We start from the raw sequence: 12,869 nt of genomic DNA on the forward strand, positions 1-12,869 counted from the left end.
TGTCATTTCATCTACATAACTGCATTTCTGAGGGAGAGAGCAGCTGACAGATTCCCCTTTTTATAGCCTCACTAAAAGGTTAGTTATCTGTCTGGTCCCTGTGCAGGGAGAGCAGCAACATGGCAGCCTGCTGCTTTCTGCAGCTCATGTTAAATAACAACAATTATACCAAATTGTTCAGAGCACATGGTTTTTGAAGAGGCTGAGAGCAGCTCTGCCTACAAATAGGGAATAGGATAATAGACAGGAAATCACATGTTACAGGTGCAGGAGAAAATGAGCAGCTTGTGAGGAGAATTTCAGCAACAACTAAAGCCTAAAAGTCACAGTTTGTGTTTTCACTGCTGCAAACCTGATCCTTAGGTAAACTGAAGAAAATATAGTCAAACATTGGATTGTTTGCCGCAGAGAGATGTGGAGTATTTGCTGTTTAATTCATAAGGATTAGATGCAAGATTAAATATAGCTGAGATTTCCTGCAATGACTTCCTTCTTGACCGTCTAGACCAGTGTTTCTCAACGGGTGTGGTACAGCCCCCCAGGGGGCGCTGAGAGGATGATGGGGGGGAGCTGGAAGCAATATTTTGGAAAGGGGGGCGTTTTTTTTTTTAAAAAAGATCATTTTTTTGGGCATTTTAGGCCTTTATTTATAGGACAGCTGAAGACATGAAAGGGGAGAGAGAGAGGGAATGACATGCTGCTGGATAATGGATAGGGGGGCTGGCCCAAAGAAGGTTGACAACCACTGCTCTAAACAATCATTTATCTTGTTAATACTTACAGCGTCCTGGAAGCCAAACAGCACGACCTGCAGCAGACTGATGGCTGTGCTGTCGAAGTCCAGCTCCAGCTTGAGTTGAGACAACGTGTTGGCGATGATTTTTCTGTCCGCCATGCGAACAAAGTCGGCCAGGCTGACCACGAGGGCGGAGATGTGCTGAGGCTTCAGCTTTTCCTCAGGGCCCTGCAGGGGAGAGCGTAAGATGGGGATAGAAGTCATGACAGGAAAGGTTGAGGATTTTTATATTTGAAGTATCCATTTCTTGATTTATCTGTCTATTGTTGACTGATGGTGCCTTCCGTAACCGACCTGTGTGAGGGCCTCCAACAGGTTGGCCACCACCTTGTCCCGGTCCTCGGTCAGGATGTGGTGCAGTGTGGCTCGTCTCTCGCTGTCCTTCCGAAGCATAAAGAAGCCTGAATCTTTTTCATCGGGAGATGGAGGAGCACTGTGGTCCTCGAAGTTCTCCACTGGAATGCTGAATAGAAAAGAAAAGATTTCGGATTTGTTTTAATTTATTATAATACAGCTACAGGGTACAAGCGAGCCAAATTGGGTTTCCTCAGGAGGGTGGCTGGCGGAGGGTGGCTGGCGTCTCCCTTAGAGATAGGGTGAGAAGCCCAGTCATCCATGAGGAGGAGTAGAGCCGCTGCTCCTTTGCGTCGAAAGGAGCCAGCTGAGGTGGTCTGGGCATCTGGTAAGGCGCCTCCCTAGGGAGGTGTTCCAGGCACGTCCAACTGGGAGGAGGCCTCGGGGAAGACCCAGGACTAGGTGGAGGGATATATCTCCAACCTGGCCTGGGAACGCCTCGGGATCCCCCAGTCGGAGCTGGTTAATGTGGCTCGGGAAAGGGAAGTTTGGGGTCCCCTGCTGGAGCTGCTGCCTCCGCGACCCGACCCCGGATAAGCGGACGAAGATGGATGGATGGATGGATGCAGCTCCCACAACATAGTTTGTATACAAATATGCATGTAAAGCTCTTAATATATGTAAAAACTAAATGTAAAATATATGCCTTTGCTTTGGGTGGATCAAAAGTGCAATATGCTTTAAACATTTTAGAAAAAGTTATGGTTTTATATTATATCACCCATTTCTATTATGTGTTATGTGCTTTTTGTTTCGGTTTCACGGCTGAGCAACCAATAGCCCTTTGGGACAAATAAAGTGATTGGTTGATTGACTGATTGATTGATTGATTGAACATAACTGATCATGTTTACATTTTATCATAATGTTACATTTTTATCATGATTGTCTTCCTATACTTTTATACAAATCATCAAAGTGCATCCAATGTTTTTTTTTGACAGCTGATATCAACTTTTACATTTTACATATTGTTTAATATGTTTAAACTTGATAATTTCCATACCAAATATTCCCCCAAATTAGATTCATATCCACTGCTTGGGTATATTAAATATTGCTTTGTTTTTAAGGGGTCACAAGCTAAAAAGGATGGGGAGCACTGATTTACACTATTGTGGGGAACTAACACAGTGTTTGCATTAGGATAAATTCAGGGCTTCATCTAGACCAGGGGTGTCAAACTCATTTTAGTTCATGGGCCACATACCCCTAATTTGATCTCAAGTGGGCCAGACCAGTAAACCACTTGAGAGAGATCAGAAACTTTATCTGCCAGAGTTTCTTGTCAGCTTGATGTTGGCAAACGCAAGTGACTTCTGCTACGGCAGTGTTCTAAGGCTATTGTAGAAAAATAAAATAATGTTACGGACCCGGGAGAGAGAGGTAGTATTCAACAATAACATTAAAGTTGTAAATTTACAGAAAAAGAACTTGGATATTCTCTGAGATTAAAGTGGTAAATTTGGAATTGGAATTAATTACTTCTCTGCAATTTTCCCACTTTGCAAAGTCATCCAGTGGGCCTGATTGGACCCTTTGGCGGGCTGTGCGTTTGACACCCCTGACCTAGACAATCAGCTAAGTATTTATCGATACTACAATCAGTAAGATAACATTATGTCAATCTGAGGTGAAGCAAAATGACCAATGATTACAAATAAAAGACCACCGTGACCTCATTTACTTTGACAAAGACAACCGATCCTACCTGAGGAAGAGGGACCTGGGCCCCTTGACATCCCTCTCGCTGTAGCACTTCACGCTGGGCTTGAAGATGAAAGGATTGGAGTTGAGGTCGTTGTCAGGGGAGACGGAGCCGTACTCACTGCTGCTGCTGGTGTCCTCCACCACCACTGGCACCGGCAGGGAGATACTGCGCAGGTACTCTGAAGGACACGGCGAACGTAAGAAGCCTCAAAAGGTGACTGTTGCATCATTTAAACACTAATAATCGGATGTTTTACTTTCTGTTTACTTTGTACAGGACAGAAGGAGGCTTTCTGTACCAATCAGGAAGTCGGAGCTGTTCTTCCATTACAAAAAGAGCTAAAGCCGTGAAGAGGGTGAAATTTGTGAAAGTGCTAATGGAAAATTGGCTTCCTTTTCAGAAAAGACACAAAGAAAAATCTGATAATATTCTCGCATCATGTTTAGGGAGAAGATATCTGATATATCTGGCAGCAAATTACAGCCATTGTGTATAAATTATGAAACAGGGATTATGAAGACATTTAATAATTTAGAAAGAAGTCATGGTGTGCAATGTCTATTTTGAGTTCTTGGAAAGGGCAGAGTCGTGCCAGACTAGATAAGGTAGCCACTTGCAGAAAAAAGAAAAGAAAACTGTAGCCTAGATACTCCTCAGTGAAGCAGGCAGATGTTTCACAGAACTGACATCCAGATTGTAAAGTAGTCCCTGTAGTGGCAAATATGTCTGAAAGAAGAAGACGTTTAGAGAGGAAAGTAACTCACCAGACCCCGGAGACAGAGCTGTGGTGGACAAAATACACATAAAATATGCGTCAGCAGTTAACCGAGAACAAAACATTTCCATGTAAGACTGGCAGAATAACATTTCCAAGTATGCAGAGAGGCACAAGTTTTTATCTTTGGTCCTGTTGCCAGGACACATGATAGCATCACTGCAGCGCGGTGGAAGGGTGTGTTCAGGCTGCATGATAACCACATATCTATTCAATAGATACAGTATAGCAGGGGACTGATGGCTGATCATTATTTGTCTAAACATTTTTTTAACATTTCTCAATCTTTAGATGTGGTCTGCTTTCCCATAAGTGGTCAATTTAGGAAACTGCTTTCTTTTTCTTTTATAATTGTTTGTATTTACCCTTTAAATAAGCCAAATCTGTTAAAGGAATAATTCAACATTTGCGCTTATTCAGTTTGTTGCCGAGAGTTAGATGAAAGGGATCGATACCACACTCATGACTGTTAAATAAAATATGAAGCTGAATAAAGACTGGCTCTGTCAAAAGGTCCACCACTATGTTTATTTGGCGTCTTGTCGCAAGCGTGAAGTTGTCTGGCGATGTCACTGCTCCCGGCCAATAAATAGATCCGCCGTAAAACCCAGAGCTGTTGTTTTTAAAGTTTAGTTTTTCTAAGTATTAAACAAATATGATATAACATGTTAATTACTGAGCTTTAGAGCCGCTATTAGTAGTAGGTGGATTTTGTTACCTTTGGACAGAGCCAGGCTAGCTGTTTCCCCCTGTTTCTTTATGCTAAGCTGAGCTCCTCTGCAAAAAAAAAAAAAAAATAAATAAAAAAAAAAGGATATTCTCCAAAATGTCGAACTATTCCATAACTTTCTTGATGTTCGTATTTGGTTCGTTCAACCAAATGCCATTTATTTTTATCACCTTATGTTGACCCCGGGAAACCTAGCTATAACTTCATGGAAGCTAATGGAGATCCAAATAAATAATTAAGTAGAAAATCATCCACAAGGCATTCTGAGCTGCTGAACTAAACTGAACTGAACCGACCTGTGAAGTTGCCCTTGCTCTTCTTCTTGCGGCTGGTGACGGTGAGGAACTCATCGGTGAGCAGGTCGAGGGCAGTGGCACGGCGGTCCGGGTCGGGCTCAAAGCAGCGCAGGATGAAGGCTTTGGCCTCCGGCGACATGGACTCTGGGATCTCTGGGTGGATCTTAAACATGCCCACCTGCAGACAAAAGACACACGTTGAGTTCAAACAGATAAACACAAGTTTTAAAAAAAAAAAAAAAACAGATCATATGGCCTCTGAAAAGCTCCTTGAGATGTCTTACTCTCGGGGTAAACTATTTGATTTGAGGAGACAAATTACAGTAAGTGTAAAGCGAGTGTTTCCCAAGTGAACTATGCTTCAGGACAATAACGCGCAAAGTTCAAGCTCGAGACTCTCACGACAATAAGAACGCTTGAAATTCCTGCTGTTGCTGTTGAGGAATGTAGGCTTAAGATTAGCAGTGAGATGCTCCACCCTGGAGACATTCCACAAGGATGAGTGAAGAGTATATAAGGCACTGTTTTACTATTTGGGAAAACTCTACACACCATGCAAAGTGCGGGCATAACATGAAAGAGATGGAGGTGATACGACTGTAATTGCATCGTCTGTGATCTTTATCAATAAAATGTGAGGAGATCCCAGCTTCTGCTTTTATGTTGTGTTTACTAGAAGTTATATTCTGCGCAGTAACATACGCCTTCTTGTTTGAACTCACAGCCCTTTTTATTCAACGACATCTTATGGAAAATTCCATGATTCACAGCTTTGACAGGAGTGCTATAATGTTGTCCAGACAACCCTTAAACATCTTTACTGTGTTTAATGGGCTACACATGGCTGAGAATAATGTTTCATTAGTGTGGAGCACTTTACATTTCCACCCAAAGCAAATACACAGTGTAAAATGAGCGAGTAAAAGATTGCATACAAAGCCCTGTGCACACAGAAACTGGAAAGAAACAAAACATAAGGGAGTCTGTGACGGTTCCTCTCAATGAGCTACACATGTTTGTTTGTGTTCAAACAAGCGTTTGTGCATAGACAATATTTGGAGTTTCTACTGAGCTCGATCATGTTACAGCACGCAGGTGGCGACGCAGTGCAGGTGCATAACAGCTGATTCCCTGGTTTTGTTTCCATAAAAAGAAACTGATAAGTGCAGACGCCAGACTCACTGATTTTTTTCATTTGATGGCGTTTTTCTTATTCATTTAGCCGCGGGAAAGTAACTTTTCTTAAAAGCATATAGTGAGCATTAGGTGATGAACAAAGTGAACATGGTGGATTTTAAAGGTCCAGGCTCTGACGGTTTGCATGTACTGTAGGTTTCCATAATTTGAATGTGTCAGTCAAACTGTCGGTTTGAGGGCTGATAAAAGCTAATTGTCTTACAGTACACCTATTAAATCATGTCTGATCCAATCATGGAGGTCTAGTGCAGAACTGGCTGTGCACAAATATTATATTTAAACTTATATGAAACTAAGTAATAAGAATAAACTAGTTAGAAGTTTAAGGTATGATCTCTACAACATGTTGACCATCCCACCATCAATTTTCCTATGATAGCGTGACCTTTAATAGTTCTTGAGGTTAAATAAAGTTTAAATTATAAATGACAAAAATATTTTCTTGCACTGACTTTGCAATATTTAGATTAGACTTTTAACTAATCATTGCTGTATAGAGAAACACGTGTCTGAGCAAGTGCACAAAGCAGTGATAACAGGAAGATGGTGGTAAACTCATAGCCAGCAACATCTATCTATAAATCGAGGAATCTCTGTGTGCGTGTCCCCACACATGCGCAGTACAACAGCAGGGATTTGCTACATCCTTACAAGGCTCATTGATTGCGGTTCACCAGGTACCGGTGTCATGCCAAAAACGGTTCATCAGCCAAAAAGTGATTGCTGTCTACCCTTCATGCAAATGATGAAATGGGGAACACGCTGACTCTCCAGATGAGTCGCAGCCGAACCGCGACTAATTGAGCCGCACTGCATTATTTGTTACAGGTTGGTGCTCTCCAGCATGTTGTTTTAGTTGCCGGCGGTTACGCACATTTCTCCGGCCGGTCTGCGCTCTGCTGAGCTGGGTTCCATGCTTCTACCGCCCGGCCCCCACATGGCCTAAAAACTACCATGACGTGTGACTGCTACATGGAAAAATGGGGACACGCCGAATCTCTAGATGAGCCGCAGCTGATCCGCGCCTGATTGAACCGTGCTGCAACATGTGTTGCAGGTTGAGTTTTATAAAAAGATGACAAAATACAAAAAGAACACACTTTCACGAGGCGCTTTACCTATGCTGTATGGTAAAACCGCCTGTGACTGAACAGTACAAGTTCTGCTTTCAAATGTTTACTTAAGTAAAAAGCGAGGCATTATCACAGCACAATGTACTTCAAGTTGGAGATTTTCCAACTCTAATACAATGCTGGATAATTTAATGCGTCGTATTTGAACTGTGGTATTTTGTGAGTAGAATCTGAATCTGCAACGTTCTGTCAGGTAGGCTAAATGTAGTAGTACAATGTTTACCTACAAGTACAGAGTAAGTCAGTAGTATAGGCCTACAGTTGCTTTTGGGTCCTTCTGTAAGTTATTTTTCGGAGTGCAATGGTTCTGGAGAAAGCTGCAAGCAGCAATACAGGAGGCCAAGCAATCAGCCCATTCCAAACAGGCATGTTTTGAACGGGCACTGCACTAGTTATCTTAAAAAAACAAAACATATATATATCAGATACTTCAAAGTCAGAGCTGCAGCTGTTTATTGTCCCTGTTGTCCAACACTTTATGGAAGATTTCACTACAGAAACAGATGTTGACCTGCTTTCTTCAACCCATTTGCAAAAATGAAATGCATTACCCAGTGGGAGCATGGAATTTATTACCGTACTGTCTCTCACCTTGAACATAGCAGCCTGCGGCTCTCCCAGTTCATAAAAAGGTGGTTTCCCAGTTGCCATCTCTATGATGGTGCAGCCCAGAGACCAGATGTCCGCTGGCTTGCCGTATCCCCGAGGACCCTTGTCTATGATTTCAGGAGCCATATACTGCAATGTGCCTGGACAAACAAACATTTACATAAATACATAGAATGTTTCAGTGTTTGAGCAGATATTGCTAAAAATACTTTCAGGGTGTATAATTATTTCCTGCAGAAACTCGATGCAGTCTCACTTGGCTGTCAAGTTATCAGATATATTTGGATCTGGATGTGTTAGTTTTATTAATTCACTGTTGGCACTTTCAGATCTCTTTTGCTTTAACAACATTTTGGGAAACACTTATTTGCTTTCTTGCTGAGGCTCTGGCTCTGAGACCAATAACTTCCTGGAGTCCCTTCTAGTTTCCTGGCAACTGCTCCAGGCCAATAAATAGTCTAGACCATGACCCCTTGTAAAACTGCAAATTGTCAATTTTATAATTTAGCCTTTGTAGGGATTTTAAAAAAAGCTTTAGAGATGTTGTGGGAGATGTTTGGAGATATATATATAATAACCTCCTAGCTCCAGCTTGATGTTAGACGGACAGAAAGAGAGAGTGGTATCAATCTTCTCAAGAAAGCAATCAGCATATTTCCAAAATGTCAAAGTACAATATTTCTTTAAGCTGCCATATAAGCGGTTTCCCCCATTACCAGTCTTTATGCTAAGATAAAACAACTGGCTGCAGCTTCCTATTTATGTTCTATCTCACTCTCAATAAGTGAATTAGTGTTGCTTCCCAAAATGTTGAACTATCCCTTTAAGGTTGTTCTTAAGGTGTCATCTGTTATGTTTGTACAACAGTCTTCTTTTGATCAAATAACCGCCCAACAAGCCTGATAAATAAGTAAATTAATACATGAATACATAAATGATTGCCTGCGACTCTGTCAGCAATGTGCAGTAAAAAAGCTAACTAATCTCAATGCAAACTACATAAGTCATTAGCAGAAGCAAGTGTGTCCAACTCTCTGCTTGAGGCAAAAATAAATATACTCTTGCTCTTTTTTTTGCACTTAACAGCTCCATGTATGACACTAAAAGGTAAAATAGGCATTGCAGATGACTGCTCAGGAAAATGTGTCTTTAATACATGTTATAAGGCCACAAAATGTTTTAGTCAGTAAATGTGACATCAACAGCGTATGAAAAAAATAAAAATAAAGCTTACATTAAGCCTAATTATAAATTTGTCTAGTCTGTCCTGAGTGATGACATAATTATTGTAAATGACTAGTCAGGTTACAAGAGCTTTAAACACGGCTTATGGTCTTGTGCGAGCAGCAGGAAAAAGCCTCTGTGTCTTCAACTGATCACAGCTCCGTCCAAAGTAACATTTTTCAGCTCCCAAGTCAAAGGACTCTTTTGTTCTAAATATAGCTTGCTGGGCAGAGTTTGCTGCTTTTAGAAGCTTGTGTAGACGCTGAGCTAAAAACAGGGCAGGGACGCATTTATAGCCGGCGTAGGCTATAAAAAGGAGTAGCCCAGTTTCCTGAAAGAGCTCCACCATTCAGGGTAACTCTCTGTCTGTTCCAATCAGCTGCCAGATGCAGCAACAGCCAGGTATTATCAGTGATATCACTTACTGGATTACTGCTCTGAAAAACAAGTATTATCTGTACGGGGTTACGTCACTGCTCAGCTTTAATTTTGGCCACTACTGAGCAAAGTTTGGTCTCTTGTTGTTTCACTAAAATGGGACTTTTCAAACATTCTTGAGGGTTTGTGTGAACAAAAAGCCTGTCAGTCAGTGGGTCAGAGCAAACCCACCTGTGAAAGTCTCTGTGCAAGGGTTGATCCCAGCCAACCTCTTTGATGTGCCAAAATCTGATATCTTCAGGACGCCGCTGTAGGTGTTGATGAGAACATTATCGCCCTGCGGATTGAAAAGACATCCGTGAGAACTGTTAAACCCAATCCCCTCGCTAATTCCATGATTATATTGAGATACTGTGAGGTGCAGGCAAATACTCGAAAGTGACACACTGCGTGACATCCCAGTCAAAACAAGGTGATTAACATTTACGAGCCACTAATGATGCTTATATGGCCGTGTTGTTGAATCAGGAGGGTGCGTGAGGAAGAGGCTGCTGACCTTAATGACTGTCTGTGATGGAAGTGTTATCAGTGTTGGTTTGTTATAACTGGGATAAATCAGGGAGGGGATTTTACATAAGAAACATGGAAGTTAGTATTACTGTTGTAGATGAAGAGCTATAAAGAAAATGCTAAAATGCTCAGAGCAGCGGGGACGCTCTTGGAATGCATGCACACCAAATCAAATTGACTGTGCAGAGAGTCACGAGAAAAGCAGTGAAGCATGTAACTCACTCTAACCCTAACTTGTGCAATAAGTTTCAGGGTGTTTTAATTTGCGGTGAGGTAAATATGTGTTAGGTGTGTGACGGCTCCTAGGCCTTAAGACCTATTAAGTCCCTTTGGCTGCTGGGATCTGGGGATTGGCTAATAAGGACTGATGATTGACACCTGGAGGAACTGGTTGCTCACATGTCCATAAATAGGAGTGCCTGGGGAGTCCCTCTTCCTCTCTCCCTCCTCAAGGTTGCTTGGTTTGTTTGGATTTTGGGTTTAGTGACTTTTGCGTTCTAACATTGATACACCTACACACATCCATACACTACACACATTACTGATAAACCAATTGCACGTTTACACTTATTTAAATACATTTGATTTAATTGAGCGAACGTGTGTTCTCCACCTTTTGTCATACCTTTGAGCCAGGTCATGACAGCTGCAATATGTTTTTGTGTGCAATACTTTATGTGCAATTTATTGTTGTGACTGGTGCAGTTGGTGCAGTGTTGTTTGTTCATAACTGTCACGGCATGTATTTATGTGGGCAGCTTTTGAGTCCAAAACTAATTTCCCTAAGGGGACAATGAAGTATATTGTATTGTATCACACCTTTAAATCACTACTCTTTATACATTTTCTATCATTTGTTACTCTATATTACTTACATTACTTATTGTGTGTCTGTCTGTGCATGTCTGTGTTTGTGGTTTTGTGTCTGCGTGGCTTTATCATTTTTCTTTTTTGGTCTTTTGTTTTTGCATTTTCTTGTAATTATTTTACTCCTCTGTACACGTTTCCTTTTGCTTACACATTTTAAATTAAAGCAGATATAGTTTACTTGTAATGAAACATACAATGTATTCGCCTTACAAACCTCTAGTCTGTCATAGTTATGAGCAGTCTGTCCATCTTTTGTTTATCTTCAGTTTTTATTAACTTCTCATGATGTTTTTGCAGAGCAAAAACCTGTCAATCAAACAGTGTGGCCTCTGGCCAGTGCTGACATCTTTACCCCTGGGAAGTCTAGATTTCTGCAGGTGGTGCACTATTTTTTCCCTGTCTGTTCAGCCACTGTAGCCCTAACTGCTCATGCTAACTACCCAGGTCTTACACAGCCTGGTTCGTAGAATTTAAACACATTATAAACGTTTTTTTTTCTAAATTCTCTAAATTATGTCTTTCTGGAATTGAACCTGCAAGAAGCATATGATGGTACAAAATATGAATTGTACAAAAACTTGTGTTTGGTCACCTTGATGTCTCTGTGTGCTATCTGGTTGTCGTGCAGGTATTTGAGTCCCTCCAGGATCTGCCGAGTGTAGAAACCGATGGTGGACTCGTTGTTTTTCAGAGGGCCCCACTTGGACCTCAGCAGTGCAGACAGACTCCCTGGACGCCACGGGACAAAGTACAACAACGATAAATACATTTACTCTGACCTGAGATCAGCAGAACAGTTCTGCAACTCACGAGTGTCACTGAGTTTTTTTTATCTATGTCGAAACTTCTGATAAATCATGTGAAAACTATTTTCTATGTATTTATTTCAGAAACAGTTTGGGTGATGAGTTGCACATAGTAGGAGTGTAAATATTGTTTTTCTGGATTAAATGTGTTTCATATAAGCAAGGCCCTTAACACCAACCGCTCCAGTGGAGCTGCTCAGTGGCCAGCAGATCAGACTGTGGTTGTACTGGGCAGCTTCCAGGTATGAATGTGTAACTGTGTGAATGTGACAGGTCATCGTTGCAAATGAGATTCTGTTCTCAATCGACTTACCTGGATAAATAAAAAAAAAAAATAAGATGTTTGAAGTAACTTTTTGGTTATTGCTTGACCTTTTTGGAACTGTAAAAATCCACTCCAAGGCAATTTAGTTCAGTGCAAATGTATTAATTTCTTATCTTCAGGAAAGGATAAAAGATGAAGGAAAAACACACACAGATAAGCAATAACAGCCACTTGAAGAATTTCTCTAAGACAGATACTTGGGAGTCGGAATATGCCGCCTGGTGAGCATCCTGTCCTTTCATTTAATTCTGTGCTCTCACTAATTTTCTCTGACACTTCAAGTTGTTTGTATCCCTCACTTGAATCTATTCCATCTTTCATTTCCACTTCATAAGAACATCAACAGCATGTCTCACCTCCAGGCACCTGCTCCATGAAGATCTTTATGAAGCCGTTCTCGCTGATTGAACCAAGGTACTGGACGATGTTCTTGTGCTTTAAGTGCTTGTGAAGAGCGATCTCCTCGTGGAGTGGCTGAGAGTACCTGTGTAAAAAAAAACAAACACTATGTTACAGTCGTGTATGTAGATATGGTTGGAAAAGTACCAATCCTGGATATCATGCTGATAGAACAAAGAAGGTTAAATACCGGAGAACTTACTGAACACTCAAAAAATAAACGGTATTCTCTCATTTTCTCCATTTTTCGTGTCTACAGATACAGATCTTTACAGTTTTTTATTTCCTATTTGGTGGGATCTTGAAGGTTTCTTGCTGAGTCAGTCAAAATGATTAATTTCTTTTAAAAAAAATCTTAATTTTAGGTCATAAATTTAGTTGAAAATGTGTTAAAAAAAATCTAATTTCATTCTCAAATTTCCTGATTCAACAATTGAACCCACTCCCACTATAGTGAACTTACTGTACATCATTAGTCCTTCAAAATATAAGCACTGAAGCTAGAAATTGCATGACTTTCCTTACATTGCAAAAACTCCTAACTATTACAACAAAAAACAAAAAACTACAATTAAGCAATAACGTATAATGGCTAAAACAACCAAATCCTACAGAAATACAGTCTAGATTAGATTAGTAGGAACTAATGATTTTTTTTAAATTATCAATCAATACATAGAATATTAAATGATTAGT

The 12,869-nt window shown here is 40.8% G+C and overlaps 1 protein-coding gene across 2 annotated transcripts in view; it reads right to left on the reverse strand.

Moving 5' to 3' along the window:
- The window catches only part of map3k5 (mitogen-activated protein kinase kinase kinase 5), an 84,046-nt gene that overhangs the window by 9,728 nt on the left and 61,449 nt on the right, over nucleotides 1–12,869 (reverse strand). Inside the window, exons 16-24 of one of the 2 annotated variants that reach the window (XM_031322334.2) lie at nucleotides 12,131–12,258; nucleotides 11,236–11,372; nucleotides 9,435–9,540; nucleotides 7,584–7,741; nucleotides 4,663–4,840; nucleotides 3,626–3,643; nucleotides 2,862–3,039; nucleotides 1,091–1,259; nucleotides 782–964 (exon numbers count right to left, since the gene is read on the reverse strand). In XM_031322334.2, the coding sequence (XP_031178194.1) occupies nucleotides 782–964; nucleotides 1,091–1,259; nucleotides 2,862–3,039; nucleotides 3,626–3,643; nucleotides 4,663–4,840; nucleotides 7,584–7,741; nucleotides 9,435–9,540; nucleotides 11,236–11,372; nucleotides 12,131–12,258 (1,255 nt within the window). The remainder of the gene's footprint in view (nucleotides 1–781; nucleotides 965–1,090; nucleotides 1,260–2,861; nucleotides 3,040–3,625; nucleotides 3,644–4,662; nucleotides 4,841–7,583; nucleotides 7,742–9,434; nucleotides 9,541–11,235; nucleotides 11,373–12,130; nucleotides 12,259–12,869) is intronic. The other variant, XM_031322335.2, reaches the window with a different exon arrangement.

The sequence above is a fragment of the Sander lucioperca genome, chromosome 19, assembly GCF_008315115.2.
Source record: "Sander lucioperca isolate FBNREF2018 chromosome 19, SLUC_FBN_1.2, whole genome shotgun sequence".
NCBI classification, from domain to species: domain Eukaryota; kingdom Metazoa; phylum Chordata; class Actinopteri; order Perciformes; family Percidae; genus Sander; species Sander lucioperca.